Source organism: Cavia porcellus, unplaced genomic scaffold (genome assembly GCF_034190915.1).
Source record: "Cavia porcellus strain 051 isolate PalLab524CR breed Dunkin Hartley unplaced genomic scaffold, mCavPor4.1 scaffold_9, whole genome shotgun sequence".
NCBI lineage: Eukaryota > Metazoa > Chordata > Mammalia > Rodentia > Caviidae > Cavia > Cavia porcellus.
This window is the reverse complement of record NW_026947492.1, coordinates 42,687,834-42,714,789: the sequence shown is the minus strand read 5'-3', so window position 1 is coordinate 42,714,789 and position 26,956 is coordinate 42,687,834. Positions and strand designations below refer to the sequence as shown.

The following is a 26,956-nucleotide window of genomic DNA, read 5'->3' as shown; positions in this document are numbered from 1 at the left end:
TTGAAATAGGAATTTACATGACCAACATTAGAGCAATTTTTTCAGGGATAACTCTCAGCTTAGTTAGAATGAAGATTTATACCCTGTAACATAGTATAGAGTAAGAATAATGAATAAACCTGAAGAATTGTGGAATTACCCACAAAGCTTCCCAAGAGGTTGCTTAACTTGTCTAAGTCATAGTAGTTAGTTTGGAATCTGTCGATGTTTCTGCATCTGAATTCCACAAAACACTTTTTCCTGCTTGTACTGCTGCAGTGTGTTGAGGGGAACAGTGAGAAATTTATGATCAAATATCTTTCAGAAATTGTCCTTTTTATTTCACTTGGAATCACATTTTACATAGTGTATTTGTACATGTACCACATATAGTGATGTATTGCATCTTGATGTTTTTGTCACCAGTGGACCTCATTGTATGGCAAAGGTCTCACGATATTATAATGGAGATATCACTCATGACATCCTTGCCATCACAGAGTTGCAGCATAGTGTATTATTCTTAGGTTTGTCATGATGCTTTGTAGACACAGCTAACATTTTGGTCATTGGATAAATGTGTAGCACAGACAGTTATGATCATACATAGTATTCGATGATGATAGATGGCTATGTTACAGGTCTATACATTAAGTATTCATAGACAAGTCACTGATTTATGTTTATAGAACTATACTTTTATCATTATTTTAGAGTATAGCCTTTCCACTTAAAATTAAACTTTCTAAAAAACACTACACCTGGTGAGCCAGCAGCATCTTCATATATCCCACATTTACTGGGTCTCACAATTGCACTTCTCAGTATACCCACCATCCTTAAGCAAGATGTTTTTATTTACCGAATCCTGACTATGTACTGTGATTTCATATGGAAATAAAAATGTAGGGTAAATTATTATAAGTCAGGGTGAGAAATAGGAAAGATTTTGGAGAATGTTAAAAGCTTCCAGAAATTACCGTTTTTTCAATCATTGTTTTCTGAAGTGTTTATTATTTTTTGTTGTTGTATATGTATTCATGTGGCATAGAACTAATGTTATGGACTATATTTTTGAAAGTGGTGGACTAGCTCTTTTCCCAAGGTCCGCAAGTTTTATGATTATATTCTTAATTATTCTGATGTCTGCTCTTGTCTTCTCTTTAGAGTTTGCTGTTGAGTTTTGGTATGTGTTGAGTAGTCCAATTTCATTAAAAAATTAACTGAATTTCTGCCTTTTCAAAGGACTTGTAGGATCCTGTAAGAAGAAGAATAAAGCCTAGAACTGTCCTCGAGGGAGCTTATAATCCAGGTTGTGATTTATAGGCACTCATACATAATTGTATTACAAGAAAGAATGTGCTATTAGGAAAGTTCATATAGGTAAAATAAAAAGTTTAGAGCAGTGGTTCTCAAGACATATTTTTGAGGTGTCCCTAACACCTCTTCGGAACTTGTAGAATTTTAAATTCTCAGAACCACCCTGTCCCAGACCCACAGAAGCTCTAGGTAAATCCCAGCCACTTGAACAAATCCCAGGATGTTGGTGATACCATATAAAGTATAAGCTCATTTCAGATGGGGCACCTTTAAGAGGGCTTCATAGAGTAGGTTGCTTAACATTAGAAGTTGAGGATGGGCATTGGTCTGCCTTACTGAACCTAAAGCTTTATCTGAGTCAAATTCACAGAAGAGGCCTGAGGCCCATCTTTAGCTCTTTCAGGGGTAAACTCTGACTTTGTGCATTATTGCTTAACCTCTCTTGATCAGCTTCCTTGGTGGTAAAACCAGGCTGTTGAACTAGAAAACTTTATGAACCTTCTGGCTGTAAAACTCAAGAGAATTTAAATGGCCTTGGCTCAATCTATCATTATGTAATCTGAGTAATGACATGTCAAGAACTGTGATCTGAATTCCTGGTGTATTATCCTACAGTCTGTCGCTACAGTGGTTTGTATTAAACCATGCACATATAGAAAAAAAGAGAGAGAATAAATATTTTTTCTTGTTTTCAGGCAACCATTAGCATGAGCCAGAGGGTACAACTTATTCCCAAATGTGTCATACAGACAGTGTATAACTGATTTCAGGAGCAAGGACCCAGAACATAAAGTAGTGCCATGAGAATGGTAATTTGAACAGTATCAGAATATGCTGCTTCAGAAGATAGGGCTGAGCAGTATCTGGCTGCTCTGGGACTCATCATCACAAGGAGAAATCTTGCTCAAACTCCCCAGGAATTAAATAGCAGTTCTGCGGAGGAGCTCCCTAAGGCCACTGCACTTTTCTGTTTTGAAATGTACTTGCAGCAATGGAAACAAATTTCAGAGCTGTGGCAGTAGCTCTTTGTCACAATACACAGAACTGTGACACTGATTCCAACCCCTGGCACATGCCTGGGACCTGTGAAAGGGAAGCTTTCAAAATTAAGAAAGGGCCACCCAGGCCCTTTATTCTCAAGCCATTTTTCATTGCTTTTCCAGTTTGTATCTTCTTGACATCTATGTAATGATGTCACTTTATATTTACGAAACATTGACTATATGCCAGACATTCACTAAGACTTTCACCTGACCCTGGTGACTCTTCTAGTCTTCATGTTACAAGTAAGGAAACTGAGACTTACTAAGCTTCTGAATAATAGCTCAGGCACCAAGCTTGTAAGTGACAAAACTTGGATTTACCTAAACTTTCTCTGACCTTTGGGACAAAGAAAATAATGTTTTTTGCTTTTAGCAAAGAGAAGACACCTTTCCTTTTTTTTTTTTAATCGGTACCAGGGATCGAACTCACGACTGCCTGCTTGCAAGGCAGGTGCTTATGCCGCTGAGTTAAATCCCCAGCCCCAAGACACCTTTCCTTTAAGATGGCTTGCACTACTGGAAAAGCAACTGTGGATTCGGTTGTGAAGTCCTCTTATTTTAAGATTCATAGATTTTGTGTACTCTTGCTTTAGTTAATGACAGTAACAGTAAACAAGTATATACTTATGATGTGTCAGGAACTAGTTTTTGTACTTTGGATTTATTAACTTAAATTCCATTTGGTAGGCACTGTTGTTTTTCCTTTTGTAGTATGCTGGGAGACTGAATGAATTGTCCAAGGTTGTATGGCTTGTAAGTGACAGAATTGGCGTTTGTATCAGGAAGTCGGATGCTGTTATGGTTTGAAAACTGGTGGTCACCTTAACGCTAGCTGGATTACATCAGCATGCATTGAGAGAAGATCTTCCACCTGAGGAGGGGTGCCAAGATAAATAGGTGGAGAAGAAGGGAAGTGTGGGGAGGGATTGAGGCGTTAAGGAGGCATTATGGGTTCTCCTACGAGTTGCTGTCTGAGCTGTTGGTTCTCCTGGAGAAGCTTTGGTCCTCACATCGAGCATTGCTTCCTGGCTCTGGAGGGGAAGACATGTGCTGCCTGGTCTCCAGGATGAACTCGTCATGCTGCTCCCTGGCACGTACCCGACTGTGCTTGTCGTTGGAGGAGCTCGGGATCTCTGTGTCGCTGAGGACAGCTGTGGTTCCTTTCAGGACAGCCCCGCTCTTTGTTGTGAGTGTGACTTCTCAGCTCCAGCATAGAACCCTCATCCCACTAGCACAGCTCCTTCATCCTGCTGGCATAGACTTTCTGGCTTCCACCGCTGACCCTGGAGTCTTCCCGGCATGAATCCGTAAAACAGACTGGTGTGAGTCCTTGTGGCTCTGGACTTCCAGTTGGACTCGTGGAGGCGTTGTCCTGAGCTCTGGGTTTTTATCTAGACTCATGTGGGACATTACTGTGGAGTTTAGACTCTTGACTAAATAATCTATTTCTTTGGTGTTGTGGATAGATTTCCTACATCCTCCTGTGTTAACTTCCGGTGACCATTATAAAAATATTCTAAACTCCATGTACTGATCTGAATTATTCTCTGTGTACAACCCCTGACTACAACAGAAGCCAAAGTGCGAGTTCTATAGCCATGTACTGTCTTTGTGCAGGTAACTGCTAGGTCACAGCCCACACCTGAGCGAGCGAGAGATATTGCATTTGCATTTTGAGCACCAGTCATCTTTACAAACGATGCTTATGATGGAAAATTCTCCATGTATTCACTTCGTTCTTTGTTTTAAACCCATCATACCATACTTCTTTCTAATCCCTCCTTTTTGGCTAATAAACTTATTCAGAGTGAAACATAAGTAGAGATAGAGTAAAAAGAGAATATTCTCTGCAAAAGCTTTATTTTCTTGTTCCAATATCTCAACTGCTTAACTCATTTCATGGTGGCAGAAAATTGTGTCACCAGGTTACCAACCACATGAGCACAAACACCTGCAGTCAGTGACGTCCCTGACACTTGACTTCATTGATTGCTTGTCCCTTGTCCCTGAAGTCTCTGATACTTCTTTAGCCTCTGGGAAGAAAAATCTGCATGGCTTGCTAACTCCCATGCCAAGATCCACTATAATGGGCCATACAGGGCAGAATGAAGAGGCACACGAGGACCACATCTGAAAAATAAATGTCTGAAAGAGTGAAAGTTTAATGATCTCCTTGGAGAGTGTGTAAAAATTACTGATCATGTTATATTGTATAAAATAGAATGAGGTTGAGAATCAAGCACTTTCTTTAACATGATCCAGAAGCAGTAGAATAAATCAATGTTCAAAGCATCTAAAACAGTATGACTATCACATTGGCTTCAGAAACAGCTCAACTTCAGTGGAGAAAAGAAGAACTATTTTTTTTAATCTGAAGTTATTTTGAATGTTAAAAAAGGAATCTAAAGTTTTATTCTAGTATGTACTTTGTAAAACGATACCAAATTCCTAACTTTTAGCACTCAGATTTCCCAAAGCAGTAGAAACAATGCAAGGTATAATTTATGCCAGATAGGAATTCTTTCTTCTATAAAAATAATGGCATAAAAAATATGAGGTATTTTGGTTTTAGCAAATGAAGCTGACACATTTAGTGCTGATACTTTTGTATTATTTTTTAAACATTAATTTACATTTTAGCATATGATTATTCAATTTCACTTTATTTTGAAGTATATTCAATTTGTTTTTGATACTCATCATTTTGGATTTTAAGAAATGAAATTCCAGTGTCTTGCTGAAATCAGTATGCGAAAGATCAATTTTTGATTTTATTTAAAGAAAAAAAAAACAGAAAAAGAGTACAAGTAATACAGAATTTCAAAAAACTAAACAGTAAGAAATCACTAGTTAATAGATTACATATTGTCATCTTAGAAATAGTTGTTCAAGTTACAAAATTAAAGCATACAAAGTGGACTTTCAAACAGTGAGATTGCAAACAGTTGTGTTCAATGATCTAACAAAAACTTTGTAATGTGGTTATCTATCTTACACACCTAAACACACTTGCAGTTGTATCCTTTAGAGTACTTTCTTTTCCTCTCATTTACAATAATAATTATACATTTTGGGTTTTATTACTCCCACAGTTCTTACTACTTTTTTTTTTTTTAAGGAGAATCACACCAAAGAAAGAGAATAAAACCACATGTGACAAAACAAAGCAGAGGCAGTCAAAACAAAGGATGGACATAGTACATGATGTAAAAACAGAATACAAGGTAATCAACAATGGTTACCATAATGCCTCTTGCTACCTTAAAAAGAATTGCCTATATCATTAGGTATAATAAAATTGAACAAAACAGTACAGAACAAAACCAATAAAATTGAACCATGCGAGACATTACAGGACTTCAAAAGAAGATAATAGTTAAACCAGAATGGGCATCATAGTGAATCTTATTGCTTTCAAAGTAGTTGCCTATATTCTCAAACTTGATACTATCAAACAAAACACAATAGAGTAAAATCAGTCAAAACAAGATGGTGAGAGCAATACAGGGCTTCAAATCAAGTAAATAGGAAATCAAAAAAGTTCTACAATATATCCTTCTATTTTTTTAAGTTATTAAAAAATAATACAAAAAATAAATTAATTGAAAAAAGGAGATTGAGATCAGAGAGGACAAAACAACATAACAACACAGGTAAGAACAGAACCATTTAAGCAACACAGTGTTTCACCACAAGATAACCCGACGTAATAGTAGTTACCACAGTGTCTCTTTCCTTGAAATATTTGAGTATAACTTGGTATACTATAGCAGCAAACATATCAAGACAGTGTGAAACCATCAAGAGAAAGAAATTATTACAGTGTATTTAGAACCAGCTAACAGAAAATGAGCAATGGTTTCTATATTATCTCTTTGCCTATAAAATTTTTTGTTTATACTATCACATATAATAAAATCCAATAAAATGGGGGCTGGAGATTTATCTCAGCGGCATAAGCACCTGCCCTGCAAGCAGGCAGTCATGAGTTCGATCCCCAGTACTGATAAAAAGGAAAAAGACCAAAAAAATCCAGTAAGATACAACCTAATAAAACCAATGGAGACAGAAGAACAGCAGCTTGATGGGACTTCAAAACAAGATGATATTAAATCACCAATAGCTATTATGATGTTTTGTTTTCTTCATAATAGCTGTTCATACCATCACAGGCAATAAAATAAAACAACCCAGAATAGAATCATTTCAGTTAATGAGTGAAAACATTATTTAAGGCTTCAAAGCAATATAATGGAGAATCATGCTTACCACATACTTTTATGTATTCATATCATTTCTTACACTAGGGAAACTATTTGGTATTCATACATGTGAGTTTGATTTATTTCACTTATGAGTATGGTCTCAAGCTGTGCCCATTTATAAATATCTCAATGTGATCCTTCTTTATGGCTAAGTAGTACTCCATTGGAAAAAGTACCACAACTTTTTTATGCATTCCTCAGTTGATGGACACTTAGGTTGTTTCCAAGATCTGGCTATTACGAATTGGGCTGCTATAAACATGGGTGCACATATATCACTGCAGTATGATGCTTTCAGTTCCTTTGGGAATATTCCTAAAAGTAGAATAGCTGGAACCAATGGGATTTCCAATCCCAGCTTTTCCCAGAGAAGTCTCCAGATTGACCTCCACAACAGTTGCACCAGTCTACACTCCCACCAACAGTGTAGGAGAGTTCCTTTTTCCCCACAGCCTCTCCAGCATTTGCTATTGGTGGTTTTCTTGATCCTTGACCTTCTTTCAGGAGTGAGGTGAAATTTCAGTGTGGTTTTAATTTGCATTTCTCTAATGACTAATGATGAACCTTTTTTTTCATGTATTTATTTGCCATTTGTATTTCTTCATCTTGAGAATTGTGCATTCATCTCAGATTCCCGTTTTGGGATTGGATCTTTGAATTTTGATTTTTTAAAATTCTTTATATATTTTAGACAGAAGTCCTTGGTCTGATGGACAGTTCATTAAGACTTTTTCCCACTTAGTGAGTTTTCTTTTCACTATGCTAGATATTCCTTTTGACATGCAGAAACTTTTTAATAAAAGGTGATCCCAGTTATTGATTCTGGGAAGTATTTCCCGTGCAGTTTGATTCCTGTTTAGGAATTCTTTACCTACTCCTATGTCTTTAAGGTTTTTACCCAATTTGTCTTCCAATAGATTTAGTGTTTCTGTTTTAATATTCACATCTTTGATCCATTTAGATTTTATTTTAGTATATGGTGATAGGCATGGGTCTAGTTTTAGTTTTTGGTATATGGAGAGCCAGTTTTTCCAATACCATTTATTAGAGAGACTGTCTTTCTTCCAGTGAACATGTTTGGCCTCTTTATCAAAGATAAGGTGGTTGAGTGTGTTTGTGGTTGTGGTTGTATCTTCTAATCTATTCCACTGATCTTTGGCTCTGTTTTGATTCCAGTACCATGTTGATTTTACTACAGTTGCTTTGTAGTATAACTTCAAGTCAGGGATTGTGATGCCTCCTGCCTTGCCTTTGCTGCTTAGAACTGCCCTTGCTATTCTATGTCTCTTCTCACTCCAGATGAATTTTAGGAGTGATTTCTCAAGATCTATGAAGTATGTTGATGGTATTTTTGTTGGGATTGCATTGAATCCGTATAACAGTTTTGGGAGATTGGACTTTTTTCGCAATATTTATTCTGTCTATCCATGAGCAAGGGGTGTCTTTCCATTTTCAGAGATCGTCTTCAGTTTTGTTTTTTTTTTTTTTTTTTCAGTGTATTATAAATTTCCCTATATAGGTCTTTCCCTTCTGTTGTGAGAGTAATTCCTAAATATTTCATTTTTTTTTGGTTGCTAGTGTGAAGGGTATGGCTTATTTCTCTGTCAGTGATTTTGTTGTTAGTGTATAGGGATGCTATCTATTTTTCAGTATTGATTTTAATCCAGCTACATTGCTGAATTTATTTATTATATCTAAGAGTCCTTCAGTGGAGTTTTGGGGGTGTTCTATGTAGAGTATCATGTCATCTGCAAATAATGATAATTTAACTTCTTTTCCTATCTGTAAGCCTTTTATTTCTCTCTCTTGTCTAATTTCTCTGGATAGTATTTCCGGTACTTTATTAAATAGGAGTAGTGATAAGGGACATCTTTGTCTTGTGCCTGATTTTAAGGTAAAGACTTTCAATTTTTGGCCATTTAGTATGATACTAGCTTTTGGTTTGTCATAGATGGCCTTTATTATATTGTGGTAAAGACTATTCCAATTTTCTGTAAGGTTCTTATCATAAATGAATGTTGGACCTTATCAAAAGCTTTTTCTGCATCTAGAGAAGTGATCATGTGATTCTTACTTTTGGCTTTATTGATATGGTAGATTGTATTTATTGATTTATGTATGTTGAATCCTTGCTTGCCTGGGATGAATCCTACTTGGTCATGGTATATAATCTTGATGATTTGCTGCATCCTATGTGCTAATATTTTACTGAGGATTTTTGCATCTGTGTTCATTAGGCAAATTCACCTGTAGTTCTTTTTTTTAGTTGGGTCTTTCTCAGGTTTTGGTACTAGAGTAACATTTACTTCCAGGAATGACTTAGGAAGGATTGCTTCTCTTTCAATTTCATTGAAGAGTTTGAGGAGTTTCGACATTAAGTCTTCTTTGCACTTCTTGTAGAATTCTGCAGTGAATCCATCTGGTCTTGGGATCTTCTTTGTAGGTAAGCACTTAATTACATTGTCAACTTCATTAATAGAAATTGGGTTATTCAGCCGTTGTACATCTTCTTGACCTAGCTTTACTACTTCATATGTTTCTAGGAATATCTGTCTATTTTTCTATGTTATCAAACTTTGATAGTAGAGGTTTTTGAAATAGGTGTTGATGATCTTCTGTATTTCTATATAGTCTGTTTTCAGAGTGATGTCACCTTTTTCTTTCCTTATTGTATGAATTTGAGCTCTTTCTTCCCTTTTTAAATAACATTAGCTAGGGGCATATCAATTTTATTTATTCTTTCAAAGAACCAACTCTTTGACTCATTGATTCTTTGGATTGTTTTCTTAGTCTCTATTGCATTGATTTCTGCTCTGATTTTTATAATTTCCTCCCTTCTTTTGGCTTTGGGCCTGACTTGCTCTTCTTTTTCTAGATGTTTGTGGTGTAACGTCAGGTTATTTATTTGTATTTTTTCTGTTTTCCTGATGTGGGAACTCAGTGCAATAAATTTTCCTCTGAGGACGGCTTTCATTGCATCCCACAGATTCCGGTAAGTTGTATTTGTATTTTAATTTGCCTGTAGTTATTGTTTAATTTCTTGTTTAATTTCCTCTGTGACCCATTGATTACCAAGAGTATGTTTTCAGTTTCCATGTGCTTGTGTGATTTTTCCATATCTTTTATCATTAATTTCTAATTTCATAGTTCTATGATCCAATAACATGCAAGCAATAATTTCAACTCTTTTCAATTTATTTAAATATGTTCTGTGAGCTTATATGTGGTCTATTTTAGAAAATGAATGTACTGCTGAAAAGAAGGTGTATTCTGTTGTTGGGTGGAATACTCTGATTATGTCTATCAAGTCCATTTGTTCACAGGTGTGATTCATTTCTGTTATTTCTTTGCTGATTTTCTATCTGGTTGATATGTCCCTTGGTGTCAATGGTGTGTTAAGGTCTCCTGTTGTGATTGTGTTACTGCTGATTTGGTTTTTCATTTAAGATAGTTATCTCTTCCTTTTGAAGTTTTCCCCTAACCAGTATGTAGGGACCTTCTTTATCTCTTCTGACCATTATTGGTTTGAAGTTCACATTGTCTGTATACAAAATAGCTACCCCCGCTTTTAGGGGGGTTCCTGTTGCATGAAGTATTGTCTTCCATCCTTTGACTTTCAGTCTGTGAGTATCTTTTTGGGTTAGAATGGTTTCTTGTAGGCAGCATATGGTTGGATCTTGTTTCTTGATCCATCTGCCAGTTTGTTTCTTTTAATTGGTGCTTTGAGATCATTTACATTGATGGTTTCAACTGTTATATGTTGGATTATTGTTAACATGTTATCTTTCTGCTGTTTCATCTTTATCTTAGTGTTCTGTTTGTCTGCTTTGCTTCGTGGTTTTTTCCTCAGTGTATCTAAAGTGTTTTTCAGTATTCTTTGCACGGTTGGCTTGGTGATCATGAAGTTCTTCAGCTGTTCTTTATTATGAAAGTATCTTATTTCTCCATCGATTTTGATGGACAGTTTTGCAGGATACATCAGTCTAGGTTGGAAGTCATTTTCCTTTAGGATCTGAAATACTTCACTTCCTGCTGTTCTTGACGTTAGTGTTTGTGCTGAGAAGTCTGCTGTGATTCTGATAGGTTTTTCTTTATAAGTGATCTGTCTTTTCTCTCTGACAGCTTTTAATATTCTATTCTCACGTTGGATTTCTGGGATGTGATTATTATATATCTTGGTGTAGTTGTGTTTTGGTTATGACTATTTGTAGTTCTCGATGCTTCACTGATCCTGATGTTGGTTTCCAATCTTATGTTTGGGAAATTTTCAGCTATTAACTGTCTAAATATCCTCTTGTTATCCTTTGTGTTGTCCCCTTCTTTTTCATTTATCCCTATCAATCTTTTTTTTTTTTTTTTTACTGGTACCAGGGATCGAACTCAAGACCATGTGCTTGCAAGGCAGGTGCTTATGCCACTGAGCTAAATCCTCAGCCCCTATCCCTATCAATCTTACATTGTTTTTCTCTGCATCATCTTGCAGTTGTTGAATTTTTATTTCCTGAATCCTTGTTATCTTTAGAAGATCTTTCCTTTCCTGTTCACTAGCTGCAATCTTGTCTTCGAGGTCTGAAATTCTATCTTCACTTTCATTGAGGTGGTTTTTACAACTTTCAATGGAATTTTTGTTTTCTTGTATATCTCTTTGCATCTGCTTTATGTATTCTGTTTGTTTCTTATATTGTTCATCCAGGGATTCTATTTTTGTGTTTGTTCCTCCCATTTTTTAACTGTCTTCTTTAGATATATTCAGCATCTCCATTTCTTTTATCCTGTTTTTCTTTTACCTGGGAGATTATTTCTAGTTTGAATTCCTTTAAAACTTCCTGGAATTGCTTCTTTATTTCAGTTGCTATTATGTCTGATGTTTCGGGTGTATGGCATATATTTTCTTCTCTGTACATAGCTCCTAAGGTTTCTTGGGTTGGGCAGGAGGTTTGAGATTGTAATTTGGTCTTTCATTTTGTCATTTTCCTTTATTCCTGTGTTTCAAGTGTTATTCCAAGGCTTCCCCAGGGTCTGTTGGAAATCCTCTTCTATGTCCTCAGCTCCTGGAACTCTGGCCATCCAATTCCCCAGATCCAGAGAGGGTCATTGGCAGTGGGGCAGACCAGCTCAAGACCCACTGAGCTGGTCCAGTGCAACATGAAGCTGTGAAGTTTCCTGTCCAGGACCAAGCGAGGATCCCAAACTAGCTAGGTTTGGGGGATGTTGCGGGGGACACTCACTCCAGGCCACACAGCCTCTAGAACCCATGGTGCCCTCTTGCTTAGAACTCCAGAGTTCACCAACCATGGCTGGGAGTGGGGAGGCCATTGTAGGCCTGCTCAGGACCCACCGCACTCGCAAAAGTATCAATTTTTGAATAATTAAATTGAATGATTTTATTTTTAATACTGTAATGGCATTCTTTGCTTTGAAGGGAGTGAGGGAATAGCACCAGGAAAGTAATAAGGTCTCTAAACATGAAGAATACTCTAAAATGATTATGAGCCACCATTCTAAAACTGTTACACTAACTCACTGGACACTAACTCATTTGAGTCATCATGTTATAGTTTAATATTAGCTCTGAACTTTGGGAGACCTGAGAGTAAGTGGTAGTCCCTTCATTCTGTAGCCTCAGCTTCCTTATTTATAAACCAAGGAGATCAGATCATCTAATTTTAAGGCTATTTTTAACATGAATAAATTCTAGATTAGTACCCTGATGTAAAATGAGCTTATCTTGAGAGATTTGGGTAGTAGGTGTATTAAAGGTTTCTAGCTTCTGGTTCTGTAGCAAATCAGTATTATTTTCCTCGTATGTGGTAAGTGCTTTACTGCTGGATACCAGTAATAAAATGATGCACAAATTTGCATCCTCCTATTGGGTTTCCTTCTTTGTGGGCTCAGGGTGTGGGTTGGTAAAAGGTTTGGGAAAGCTCATTTCAATTATGTTGATTATTGGGGACATTTTTCTTCTCTGATGACTGTGAGATCTGGATTATTCTCTCTGGCAGTCTTTGAAGCTGAAAATGATGAATAGGAAATGAGACAGAAATTGAAATGTATTTCTCTGCATCACTGTGCGTCCTCCAAGTGTTTTTCTTTAAAAAGATGTAAGGTGGCCTTTATTTCCTTTATAAAAGCCTACCTCTCTCTACTGTGATTACAGCCAACTTAAAACTAAATGTATCTCCACTGCTTTGGTGTATTTTCAGGTAAAGAAAAAACAGTGAGGTATAGGGAGTGTCATTAAGCTCTCTGCTAGTTTACATCTAGGATTGCTAAGAGAGGATTGCTTATATTTCAGTTGAGTGTACTCCACCAAATGGCACTTTCATTTGCACAAGCTTAGTGGGGTTCTCATTCTCCCAGGCAGGCATTCATACCTACTGCATGCTACCTGAGAGGGGGTGGGGGAGGAGAGGTGAGGGAGAGAGAGAGAAAGGAAGGAAGGAAGAAGGGGAGGGGAGGGAGGGAAAGAATAAAACCCTGTATATATATCATTTTTCCTCACCAGTTTCCTCTGAGATGAGCAGTGGCCCATCCATGGCTTTCTGGGACGTTTCTGAGCAAGGTTGCTAGCTACCTTCTACCTTGGCCTTTACCCTGAGCCGGTGCCATAGTCTTCCTGTTTCACATACTTAGCATCTGAGGCATTTATCAAGGACAGGCAGAGGAGCTGCATATGAAAATAATTTCTTTTTGGAGAGTTATTTCCTATTTGCTACTTTTCATTTTTACTTTCTCTTTTGCATGTGAAACCCTCACGTTAAAAATCGACTTTCTACCTGCTATTTATCCTAGCGTAGATACTTCACCACATGACAGCAACCAGGCATATTTCATCCCCAGTTGTAATCCAGCGTCTGTACACCCAGTTAGGAGAGCATTTTGTTCTGAAAACATTTTGAAAGGCAGAGCTGAAAAAAAATGGGCAAGCCTTATGGGATCATGAAGGAACCTGAATTCTAATCCAGACTCTTAATACTAGTAAAAGGAAGCTTGCTCTTCTTATCTACAAGAACATTGTAATAATATATGCTTTCCCAATGGTGGATTTAAAGCTATTTATAAGTTACAAAAATAATTTGTAATGTTTTAATGTGTTGATTTCTGGAGGGTGTGCACTTTAACATACAGAGACTACTTGGAACTAATTTAAAACCAAGAAGGAGATAATCAAATATAGAAGCTGAATAGGTTTCATGCTTTCCAATCAATGATACTGGTTGACTAATTTTATAGAATTAAATAATATCAGATGTACATATAGAAGCCTCAATTTGCATTCTTAATTGCAAATAATTTAGAGAGACTGATGGTGTAATGATGGAAAGTATTGATTTGGGAGTAAGAAAACTCAGAGACTAAGACTGTGTTTTACCACTTACTTCCTGGACATTGCTTGGGCAATGTCCCAGTCAAATGGCTTAAATTCTGTAACCATTGCTTTTTATAGTATATAGTTCAGTAAAATAGTAACCTTTTCCTTAGGATTGTTGTGAAAATTCAATAGATCAGCATGAAAAAACTGGCATTCAGTGTAAGTCATTGTTACCTTCAGAAGGATTCATTTCTCACCCTCTCTGTTTTTATATGCCCTGCAGAAAAGGAAGAGACTAAAACCAGGGGCCTGCAGAGTATGGCTTCACATCAGAACTCCAATTTGGAGGTTTTAGGAGCTATCAGAATGTAAATATACTTACTTATCTTTTTGCTAAATAACCCCCCCCCCCACAACTCCTCTTTGCTGTTTTAAAGATATGATCGTTTTTACTGCGTAAAGCAGGAAGGTGTTTTTATTTTATAATCTGCCTGGTTTTAAGACTGTCAAAATTTAATAGTCACTGATGAAAATAAGTACCAGGCTAGGGATTTAGCTTAGTGGCATAAGTGCCTGTCTGGCAATTGTGAGGTTGTGAGTTTGACCCCCGGTACCACCTCCAAAAAAAAATTAATAATAATAATAAGTACCTCTTGTAGACCCTTTCAATATTTCCTATAAGCAATCATTTATCTTCTTTTTCTGAGCATGAGCAGCACAGTCATCTGAGAGATATAGTTTAGGTCCTGCAATTCTTGTCAGCTGTATTACCTGTTGCCTTATTCATTCTCATAGCATTGAATTATGCATAAATTGTGAATGGCTTGAAAGTAAGTAAAATAAATGATAATACCTTGAAGCCTTTTTAATAATTGTAATTATATGAAATTAATTATATAACCACTGTTGAACAATAGTCATGGAAGTAAAATTTCAAAATGCAGATGTGAGAGCTGGGTAATGCATACCTTTAATCCCAGCACTCTGAAGGCTGAAGCAGAAAGACCCTGATGAGTTCAAGCTCAGTCTGGGCTACATAGTGAGTTTGAAGCTATCCTGAACTACATAGTGAGACCTTGTCTCAAAAAAATTTCAGATATACCCCCAAATTTTGCAAAAGTCAACCTATTTAAAATATAAAGATGCAGTTTTGCACATAGATAATTAAGTAATAATAATAGGATCGTACTACCTATACTTATTGATGAACTTTTCTTCACTGAGCATTACATTTTAATCTAATTTGAAAATGTATATGTTTATCATTTTCTTGAATGGTTGAATAGTATTTTTTAGGAATGCACATGAATTATTGGATCCTTTGCTGGAAATTATTTCATGGATTCTCAGTTTTTAAATTTTAACTGTTATAATGAATATCTATAACTATTTTCATAGGATAATTACATGAAAGACAATTGTATATCAAAGACAAATGCACCTCCACTATGTATTTCTAAATTGACCTTCAGGATATAAACATATCATGTAGCAATGAACACTCACATCAGCCATGTAAAAGTGTCACTTAAACTCAAACATGATAAGGTTAAATTCTAGTGATTTTGAATTCCTTATAATCTAGTAGTAGTGAAGTTTTCATTTTTCTTGAATTCATATTTTAATAAGATTTTTGAAATCCAGTTTTTAAAAAGCACTGTTTCATAACAGTTATTTTCTATTTCTTTTTTCACTCTTTCAGGTTAATTTACCTGTTTTTTTCTCTCTCTCTGTTTCTTTCCCCTCCAGGATGGAAGTATGATGTGATGGATATAATTATGGGACACTGTGTGGGGACACGACCTCCTTCTTCTTGCCTCATCCTCCTGCTTCTTAAGCTGTTGGCCACTGTCTCCCAGGGACTGCCAGGGACAGGGCCCCTGGGCTTTCACTTCACACATTCCATTTATAATGCTACAGTCTATGAAAATTCTGCAGCAAGGACCTACGTCAACAGCCAGAGCAGAATGGGCATCACCTTAATAGATTTGTCCTGGGATATCAAATACAGAATAGTGTCTGGAGATGAGGAAGGCTTTTTCAAAGCAGAAGAAGTCATCATTGCAGATTTCTGTTTTCTCAGAATAAGAACTAAGGGTGGAAATTCTGCCATTTTGAATAGGGAAATTCAGGACAATTATTTATTGATAGTAAAAGGTTCTGTTAGAGGAGAAGATTTGGAAGCATGGACCAAAGTGAATATCCAGGTTTTAGATATGAATGATCTGAGGCCTCTGTTTTCACCCACAACGTATTCTGTTACAATAGCAGAAAGCACACCTCTAAGGACTAGTGTCGCTCAGGTGACAGCAACTGATGCTGATATTGGTTCTAATGGAGAATTCTATTATTATTTTAAAAACAAAGTTGATCTCTTTTCAGTTCACCCAACAAGTGGTGTCATCTCTCTAAGTGGACGATTAAATTATGATGAAAAGAACAGGTATGATTTGGAAATTTTAGCTGTGGACCGAGGAATGAAACTCTATGGCAACAACGGAGTGAGCAGCACTGCAAAACTTTACGTTCACATTGAACGTGTAAATGAACATGCCCCGGTGATTCAGGTAGTCACTCACGTTCCTTTTTCATTGGACAAAGAGCCGACGTATGCAGTGGTGACAGTTGATGACCTAGATGAGGGGGCCAATGGAGAGATCGAATCCGTTTCCATTGTGGCTGGAGATCCTTTAGATCAGTTCTTCCTGGCTAAGGAAGGGAAGTGGATGAATGAATATAAGATCAAAGAGAGGAAACAAGTTGACTGGGCAAGCTTTCCCTATGGCTACAATCTCACTCTTCAAGCGAAAGACAAAGGGTCACCTCAAAAGTTTTCGGCACTAAAGACAGCCCACATTTCCAACCCTAAAAGAAACAGTGTCCCAGTTCAATTTGAAAAAGAAGTATACAATGTTAACATAAGTGAGTTTTCCCCTCCCGGTGTGGTGGTTGCTATAATAAAATTAAGTCCTGAACCTCTGGATGTGGAATACAAGTTATCTCCTGGTGAAGATGCAGGGTACTTCAAAATCAATCCCCGGACAGGTTTGATTGTCACAGCACAGCCACTGAATACCATTAAGAAGGAGGTTTATAAACTGGAGGTGACAAATAAGGAAGGTAATATAAAAGCACAAGTAATCATTGGCATAGACGATGCAAATGATCACACCCCAGAATTCCAGCAGAGCCTGTATGACACTTTTGTGAATGAAAGTGTTCCAGTAGGAACAAGCATTCTGTCAGTTTCAGCTTCTGATAAGGATAAAGGAGAAAATGGGTACATCACTTACAGTATTGCCAGCCTGAATTTATTACCATTTGCTATTAACCAGTTTACAGGAGTAATTAGCACAACTGAAGAATTAGATTTTGAATCTTCTCCAGAAACTTACAGATTCATCGTCAGAGCATCTGACTGGGGTTCGCCATACCGCCATGAAAGTGAGGTAAACGTGACTATCCGAATAGGAAATGTCAATGACAACAGCCCTCTCTTTGAAAAAGTAGCTTGTCAGGGAGTAATTTCATATGATTTTCCAGTCGGTGGTCACATCACAGCTGTGTCAGCAATTGATATTGATGAACTTGAACTTGTAAAGTACAAGATCATTTCTGGAAATGAGCTTGGTTTCTTTTATTTAAACCCAGACTCTGGTGTTTTACAGCTTAAAAAGTCACTGATGAATCCCGGCATTAAAAATGGTAATTTCGCACTGAGAATTACAGCAACTGATGGAGAGAATTTTGCAGACCCTATGGCCATTAACATTTCAGTCCTCCATGGGAAGGTGTCTTCAAAGAGCTTCAGTTGCAGAGAAACTCGTGTGGCTCAGAAACTGGCAGAAAAACTACTTATTAAGGCAAAAGCAAATGGGAAACTGAATCTGGAAGATGGGTTTCTTGACTTTTATTCAGTTAATAGGCAAGGACCACATTTTGACAAGTCTTTTCCTTCTGATATGGCTGTGAAGGAGAATCTGCCAGTTGGTGCTAACATCTTGAAGATTAAAGCCTATGATGCTGACTCTGGCTTTAATGGAAAGGTGCTATTTACAATATCTGATGGAAATACTGACAGTTGCTTTAATATTGATATGGAGACTGGGCAACTTAAAGTACTTATGCCCATGGATCGAGAGCACACAGATCTCTATCTCCTTAATATCACCATCTATGACTTGGGTAATCCACAGAAATCTTCATGGAGATTGCTAACCATCAATATAGAGGATGCTAATGATAACAGCCCTATTTTTCTTCAAGATAGTTACTCTGTTAACATTCTTGAAAGTTCAAGTATTGGTACTGAGATTATTCAAGTGGAAGCCAGAGACAAAGACCTGGGTTCCAACGGTGAAGTAACTTACTCAGTCCTGACAGATACACAAGAGTTTGCCATCAATAGTTCAACTGGTGTCATTTATGTGGCAGACCAATTGGATCGGGAATCCAAAGCAAACTATTCCCTCAAAATAGAAGCCAGAGACAAGGCAGAAAATGGTCAGCAGCTGTTTTCAGTTGTCACCCTTAAGGTTTTTCTGGATGATGTAAATGACTGCTCTCCAGCTTTCATTCCAAGTAGCTATAGTGTGAAGGTTCTTGAAGACCTCCCTGTTGGCACTGTCATTGCTTGGTTGGAAACTCATGATCCAGATCTCGGACTGGGGGGTCAAGTACGTTATTCTTTGGTCAATGATTATAATGGGAGATTCGAAATAGACAAAGCAAGTGGTGCTATCCGCTTGAGCAAAGAGCTTGACTATGAAAAGCAACAGTTTTATAATCTCACAGTTCGGGCCAAAGACAAAGGACGACCTGTCTCTTTGTCATCGGTTTCCTTTGTTGAGGTGGAAGTTGTGGATGTCAATGAAAACCTTCATACTCCCTACTTTCCAGACTTTGCTGTTGTTGGATCTGTAAAAGAAAACTCGCGTATTGGAACAAGTGTCCTGCAGGTAACTGCACAGGATGAAGACTCTGGGAGGGATGGAGAAATCCAGTACTCCATCAGGGATGGCAGTGGACTTGGAAGGTTCAATATAGATGACGAGAGTGGTAAGTTTACTGTTTTGTGCCAGATATGATTGTTTCACCTCTCTGAAATCTTCAACCTTGGAAAAATAAAGGCATATAGAGGCACTCAGATAGAATGACAAATGAGCTTGCCTTTGCAGAGATGGTAATAAGTTAAAGCTTTGTTGGAGAATGGTTGGTTTGAAAGGAGGTCTATTTGTATGCTGATAGCTATTGTTTCCAGTCTGAGTCCCACTTCTGTTTTTTCATTTGTTTGTTTTATTTTGTTTTCTCTTGCTCAGCACTGTTGACTCCAGGTTATCTTTTGATAAGCTTAATTGTCATCTCTGTTGATTGTGCTTCTGACCCTCACTAAAAGAATGGCCCTGATAAAATAAATTACATTTGAACTGGCTTTAAATTAGAAGTGTGAAATGGAATTTTAAATGGATCTTCTATAGAAATCTTTCCCTTACAGCAAGGCTTTGCTGAAGACCTATTGCATCAGTTGCTTGGTCTTTCATGTTTGACAAGTACATCTGGCCCTTGAACAATGACCATTTGTATTGTGTATGTTCCAACACTACCTGAATGTGTGCTTCTATAGACAGCTTCATAATAGAAAACAAGAGATGTATTGTGATTTTTATTTATGAAACATGTTTATTTGTGAGAATTTTGTGTAGAAATTTTAAAATGAGGCAAATTGTTCAGATCTTTTCAGTGTGTATTTTCTAGTCTGAAAAGATTGTGGACATTTTAAAGGAGGAGCTTTACCTTCTCTGTTTTGTGGTGACAGCAATGGTAGCCCATTATGGTTTTTAAAACACATTGGTATGTATTAACTTTCTGTAACACTCATAGAGTGAGTTTTTCCCTATTTTGGTAAGTTTGAGTTTCTATTTAAAAAAACAAAACAAAACAACAACAAAAAAAAACCCACCATAGTCCGCGTGCTTTGGAAGTCTGAGACCACTGGGTTGGTCAAGATGAAATGTTCTTCAGGGTTTGCATACTGACAACTTCCAATTTCTTTCCATGTCCTTTCATGAGTGGGGATGGAGATAGGGAATTATTGCTTCAGCATCTGATTTTTGAGAAACAGAGATACTCAGTCTATTACAGTCCTAGTGATAATGATGATTATTAGGATGTCAGTGAAAAGGTGTCATTATAGAGACACTGGGTTCCAACTACCAGAAAAATAATTTTAAAACTACTTTAAATATTGTATTAATCTGATTGCCATTCAGTGAGACACAATACCCAAAACCCACAATTTAAATGATAAAAGATTTAATTTAGCTCATGGTTTTGGTACACTCCAAAATGGGGACATCAGGGTAAGAGGACATAGCAGAGCAAAGGTGCTTAAGTTGCTCTGCTTGGAAGCAGGGCAGTGATGAAAGCCTGGACATAGTACTCAGAGTCATGCCTGTATAACCAACAATATGCTGCACCAATTCCTGTGGCAACATCAAGCCAATCAAGTTGACGCAATCAAACTTAATCATCATATCCCCTCTTTGTCAGCTTGATATCTAACCACAAATCCTTTAACCATGCTCACTCCTCAATAAACACAAGCTGATATTTCCACTTAACATAATACAGCTATCTTTCATGCAATTGAAAGTGGAATATCCTTTCCTCAAAGTGTCAACGGTTCTTACACCTTCCAAACGTCCAAGGCCATGTCTCTTTTGAGATTCAAAGAAAATGCTTAGCTCTGAATCTTTGTAAAAATGCAAAACAAGTTACATAATCCCAGGTTACAAAGCTATAGAGTAAAAATTCACATCGTAAAGAGAAGAATATCAGAATAGACAAGAAACAGGCCAAACCAAAGCGGAGAAACATTAAGTCCTGTAGCTCTATATCTGGCATCTAGGGCATAAGGAGGTAAAAGGTGACTCACAGGGAGTATGGACATCCTTATTCCTATGGCCTTGCTAGTTGCAGCCCACTTGACCTCTGTTTTATGCTGGCTGTACCCTCAGCCTTCAGCTTTACTTGACAGAAATTCCAAATTACTGGCCCCTTCTATTTCCTTGAGTGTTCATTGCATCTTTGACTTTATTCCCATATCTTCACACACTGCTTTCTCAAGGACTTCTTGCCTGGCTTTCCAGGCCACTTTCTGAAGTCTAGCGGGAGGTCTCCTTGAACCCACAACTGTTCTTTTCTGCATTCTTAAACAAACATCAACACAAAGAAAATTTTGAAGGCTGCTGTGAGCAAGAATAGTGTCCTGGGCCCCTTGGACACAGCTGCAGCAGCCTCAGAGTCCCTGTATGGCTAAGCAAGAGTACATAAATCACAGTTATTAGAAAACCAGTTACCTTGGGGCTGGGGATTTAGCTCAGCGGCATAAAAGCGCCTGCCTTGCAAGCAAGCAGTCGTGAGTTTGATCCCTGGTACCAATAAAAATGAAAAAGACCAAAAAAAGAAAGGAAAAAAAAAAAAAAAAGGAAAGAAAACCAGTTACCTAGGAGGCCCTGTTTAATTTTTGCAGTTTTGAGACTGTTGTCAGTGGGGTCTTGCTATTCCTGAGATGCCCTCAAGGCACATTTTCTTCTTGCCCCTATCCAAAGTACTTGTTCTCCTTTTAATCATTCTAATCTATTCAGCAGCCGCCCTAGCCACATCTCCTTTGTCTTCAACCTTATATGTGGCTAAAATATTTAAGCTTTTCTGAATTTCAAAGTTCCCTCTAATTCTCACTAAAAAACAAACAAACAAACAAACAAATAATGCCACAGCTTGAATGTTAAGCTCTCTTGAAATTTCCTCCATTAGATTAATTAGTCTGCCCCTCTTAATCTCAGTCTTCTACAGTCTCAGGTCATAAAATTTTCTGCCAGCATGTAACACCTCTAAACCAGTGCCACTGGAGTCCTTGTTTACAAATGAAACCTCTTAGTCCAGGCTATTCCTGTCCATTTTCCTATCAAGCATTCTGTTTTTCTGAGTTCTGATCAGAATCACCCATTTAGTTCTGCATCCTGCATTCTGAAGCCTACATATTCAGTCCTTCCCAAATTCTTCTAACAACCTAGTTGTAAAGGTATCTAAACCACAGGAACAGGTACAGCCACAGCAATGGCACCATTCTTGGTACCAATCAAATTTAACAACTATTGATAATAAAACCAATTGTATATCTCAAATTTAAACTGCAATTTTAATTAACATGGATTTTAGTGACCAATGTAAGTTATAAAATGTGTTTGTAGCCATAAAGAAAGAAAAGTTAAATGTCACAAAAATTCAGTTTTGATTTTGGTATATACTGCAATGTATTATTATTTCCTATACATTGATTGGAATATGTTTCTACCTTTGAATTGCAAATCAAGAACAGAAGGGGATTAAACTTTATGGAATATCTGCTCTGCACTAAAACATTACTTCTATTGATAGTAACCTCCTTAACACTCCACGGAAGGTTTGACATATTTAACTTTCTCAACAGCATAATGAGGTAGGACTGATAATTATCACCTCATGAACCAAGATATAGAGATGATAGTTAAATTGGAGCCGACTTTCAAACTTGGTGCTAAGTAACTGCAATGTTCTGTGCTACCTGCCATCTGAAGATAAGTGTTGGCTTCCTTATATTTTGCCAAATACACTTACATTTTTATGTATCTAAAATCTGGAAAGCAATGGAATGTTAAAAAAGTTTCTAAGTTTTTAAAACCCTAGACTCCTTGGTAATACTGATCATTGGTCACCTGCCCTGTTCTCCTTGTAGTGCCATTGTATGTATGGATTATTAGTGGCCATGTTTAACTTTGTGACTCAGATCCATGTTGAATAGGCAGATCCATAGGAAGATGCTGAACTGAGTCATTTTCCATGGCTACCTAGAGCATTTCACCAAATTACATTGAATTTTTTCATTGAATTTGTTTTAGCAAATTGTATATTGAATTGCTTTATGTAGTGAAGAGGAGGAACTATTACTGAAAGTAGCCCAGATTTTTCTCTATTCATACCTTATTACATGGTTTTTGTTTGGATAGGATTTTAGAACATGTTGCTATTGTTTTATCAGATAATATAGCTGACTTTATAATTCTAACTCCAAGTGTTTGTACCATTTGTCTCTGTCAGAGAAAGCAACTCAATGGCCTTTATTTATTTAGCTGTATTCTGGATGATTCATAGAGAATAAATTTTGTTATAATTAAATTATATCACTTACATTTTTATACTACTTCTGGGATAGAAAAAGCTCTTTTCTATCAATATTAACTCCCGTAGGTTAAAAAATTATGAATTGGTACGCACATCCATTAAAGGCTATAAACTGGATATAGAATCTATATCTCCTTAAGTTTCTGACCTATTTTTCCAGGAGAAATTTTGAAACATTTTAAAACTGTATTAACAATTTCCTTTCCCCTTTACCATTTCACTGATTTCATTTTCTCTGAAAATGAAAATAGATTTTTCTCTCTATATTATAGGGAAAGAGATTTGGACTTGTTCCTGTGTTTCTAAAATGAAGACTAATTAAAATTTCCATATAATAATATTCTTACTCATTATCCTTCCTCTCCTTTTCCTACTTCCCTTCCCTCTCCTCACTTGTAGATTTTATCATCTAAACCCAAGAATCTGATGATTAAAGACTGAGCTTGTGCCAGGGTGATGGCAGGGGTGAGAAGTTTGGCAGTGTATACCCCACAAAAGGAGTAATCACCATGGTGACGTTAGGTTCGCAGTTCTGTTGAATTATCCATCAGCTATTTGTCACAAAGTTATAAAAACATAGTTTGCACTGCTGACAGAATAAATGATTACTTAGCCAGCCAGCTATTCCAGTCATAGTTCCAGACTACGGTCTTCACTTAACCTGTGGGCATATAATGGCTTCAGCTGGTTTGAATTTTGTCTTTTAAAACTTTTAAGTCAAGTTTCAGAGCTTACTCAATGATTTGCACTGATTACTGGTTCTCTAAATTGCATATGAATCACCTAAAGAATCTGTTAACAATGCATATTCCCAGGCCAAGTTCTCAAAAATTCTGATTAGTAGTTTGGGTTGGGGGGAGCCCCGGAATCTTCATTTCAAAACTCTTAACATCCTTCTTTATGTGGTTTGGAAATACTACCCTAAATTTATTTGAGTTCCTGAGAAACTGGCTACCAGATTGTATATTTTCTCTATAGCGTTTGTCCTTATTTTATGAAGTACAGACAAGTTAGTTCATGCCGTAAAGACATTTCTGCCTCAATCAAATTTTAAAATCCAAATAAATCATTTATTATTCATCACCAATAAACTTTTCCAATGGCTTTCTGATGGATCCAAGTGTAGCTCTGTGTTTCAATATTTATGACGCTTTATTTTGCGAAAGTGAACATACTGGGATTGACTAAATGCATTGACTAAATTCAATGCATTTAGTCATTTCCATGTTTTTGACTTTCTTGGATCTCAGTGAACAAAACTGTATCTTCAAAATTGTTTATCATGCATGGACACTTAATAACTATTCAGTAATGTTTAGAGTAAATGGATTAATGGAGGCCCTCCAACCACAGTGAATTTAATGACAATTTAAATCACTAGTTTGTAAAATGCAATTTGATGATTTTTTTTTCCTCACAAACAATACATTCTCATTCTTGATCACAGCAGGGATTCATATTCTTGACTGCTCAAAGATATTACAAGGTTTTATAAAGAGCACATTGCATATTTTAAACTGATTTTCTATTAGATTTTTATAAGCTACAAACTTAAGCAAAGACCTTGCCATTTTATTTATATGAGGTTAAGTAGAGAAATAATTAAAATGCATAATTCAAGTCTCAGGGGCTTTTTTTGGTCTTTTTGAGACAGAGTCTTGTTATGTAGCCTACACTGGCCTTGAACTTGCAGCGATCCTCTTGCCTCAGCTTCCTAAGATGATTTGAGACTTTAATCATAAGCAATTGGGCAGATATTTTGTCATTCATTATTCCTAATTCTGTTATTTTATCAATGATCTGTTATGTGCCACACACTGTGCTAGGTCCTGCTAAATTGTTACAGTAATCCAGCAAGGTGGAATATACTGGGGTTTGCCTAACCAAGATCATTTATTTAATAGTTGTCTGTGCTGGAATTTGAATTCCAGTGAAATAGACTAGAAATCCACTGTAGCATGCTATCATAATCTTATTAAGCTTTTCTATTTCATTAGATTTTTTTTATATTATTGATTCATAACATTCACGAACTTTCTTGCCTTACCAAAACAAACCTTCAGCTGTGGAACAGCTGATGTAGTACTGTTGTAGCCGGTGGACTGAACTATGGCCTGGTTCATATATCTTCTGGTCCCACAGTGTGAGGTTTGCAGTGTGAAAGGAAAAGCCAAGGGGGGCTTATAAAGACTTACTGGGCCTCTTAAAGCCTGCATGCAAAATTGGTCTGTATTTCAATAGCCAGAGCAACCATGATGTCAAGCTCAACACTTACATAGGTATATGAGAACATACTCTGCTATAGACTAAGTGTTGATCCTCCCACCCCAGAATTCACACATTAGAAACAAAAATCTAATATAAAAATATTTAGTGTGAGGTATTTGGAAGTGATTAAGTCATGAGGGTCCTGTGATCATAAATACAATTAGTAGTCTTGCAGAAGTGGCTCCAGTGAGCTCCCTTGTCCTTTTGGACCTGAGGATAAGCAGAAGTTACTGTCTATGAAGAGTGGACGTTCACTAGACACTGAATCTATTGGAACCTTGATTTGGATTTAACAGCCTCTACAACTGTCAGCAATAAAATTCTATTGTTTATAAATTATGCACTCCAAGGCTTTTTGTTTGCAGCAGCCTGAATGGACTGAGGCAGTCTTCTAACAGGAATGTGAAGGGGATGAGAAATGAATAATTACTGATTAATAGTACAGCCTGGCAGAGCATATGACCACTCTTCCCATCATTTTCATTATGCAATATTAATAGAATAATATCTATGTGGTGGGGACTGGGCCAGGAACTAGAAATGAACAAAAAGATGCAGCTAAGACATGCATTTTCCAGAGTAGGAAGTTTTCCAGTCTGAGAGGTCAGAATGAAGCTGCAGGTGATAATGCTGGTGGCAGTAGCAAAAAGTGATGACATTTACTGAGTACTGTTTGTTTTTTGTGCCAAGTTCTTTGCAAAATGGTTTATACAGATGGTTTTATTCAGTCATCCCAAGAGACAGAGACAGTCATTTCCTTATTTTATACATCTGGTGTTATGAGAGGAATAACTCACATGCACAAGTCATATACATTTACATTGACCTTCCCATGTGTTGCTCTAGCGTGCATTTCTCTAATTCATCGGAGCATATAATGTTCTGAGTTCTAATTGTTTTAATAGAATCAGTAGAGGGTTAGAAGACCAAATGCACACTTGAAACAGATACCCAAAAGGATGTCTCAGACACATTAGTTACTATAAAACTAATTGCTATTTTGGGGATATAGGTCCTTTCAAAAATTAAATATAACTTTATTTTATAACTCAGTTCATTGGTCCACTAGTGCTCTTCGGATACATGTTAGCTACTGTCCCCCTTCATTTCTGCTCTGTGTTCAGAAGGCTGAACTCCACAGCCAGTGGACTCTTGCTTTTTGGTATCAATAGGAATTTATGGAAAAGGAAACTTAAATCACAGTATTTGTACCTTTGACTCTTTCCATACAAGCGACTGTCAGCTGGATGCATCCCTGAACTGAGGGATGGTAATCATTTTCTACTACTGTTACAGAAAGTCACTCTTACGGAAACATGAGCAGCACTTAGAAAAGTGAAGGAAACCAAGGTTTGTGAAGCTGTCTGACCCAGAGAAGTTAAGCACTCCAAATTCTGAGCCCAGCACTTGCAGGGAGAAGGGTTTGTATACCTTTCTTTCAGTTGGGTGGGAGGGCAGGGGTAAGCTGAGGATTTTGCAGACAGCAGCTACTTTTATAGAGGGAGAAGTTTAGCAGGAATTGTTACCGTTAATGTAGGAGGGTAGGT

General features: G+C 37.0%; 1 protein-coding gene across 8 annotated transcripts in view; it reads left to right on the top strand.

The window, feature by feature from the left end:
• The window catches only part of Fat3 (FAT atypical cadherin 3), a 646,812-nt gene that overhangs the window by 115,668 nt on the left and 504,188 nt on the right, over window positions 1-26,956 (top strand). For 5 of the 8 annotated variants that reach the window (XM_063256271.1, XM_063256269.1, XM_063256270.1 and 2 more), the window contains exons 2-3: window positions 14,203-14,287; window positions 15,669-18,977. In XM_063256271.1, the coding sequence (XP_063112341.1) occupies window positions 15,686-18,977 (3,292 nt within the window). In that variant the 5' untranslated portion in view covers window positions 14,203-14,287; window positions 15,669-15,685. The remainder of the gene's footprint in view (window positions 1-14,202; window positions 14,288-15,668; window positions 18,978-26,956) is intronic. The other 3 variants (XM_063256268.1, XM_063256266.1, XM_063256267.1) reach the window with 1 other exon arrangement.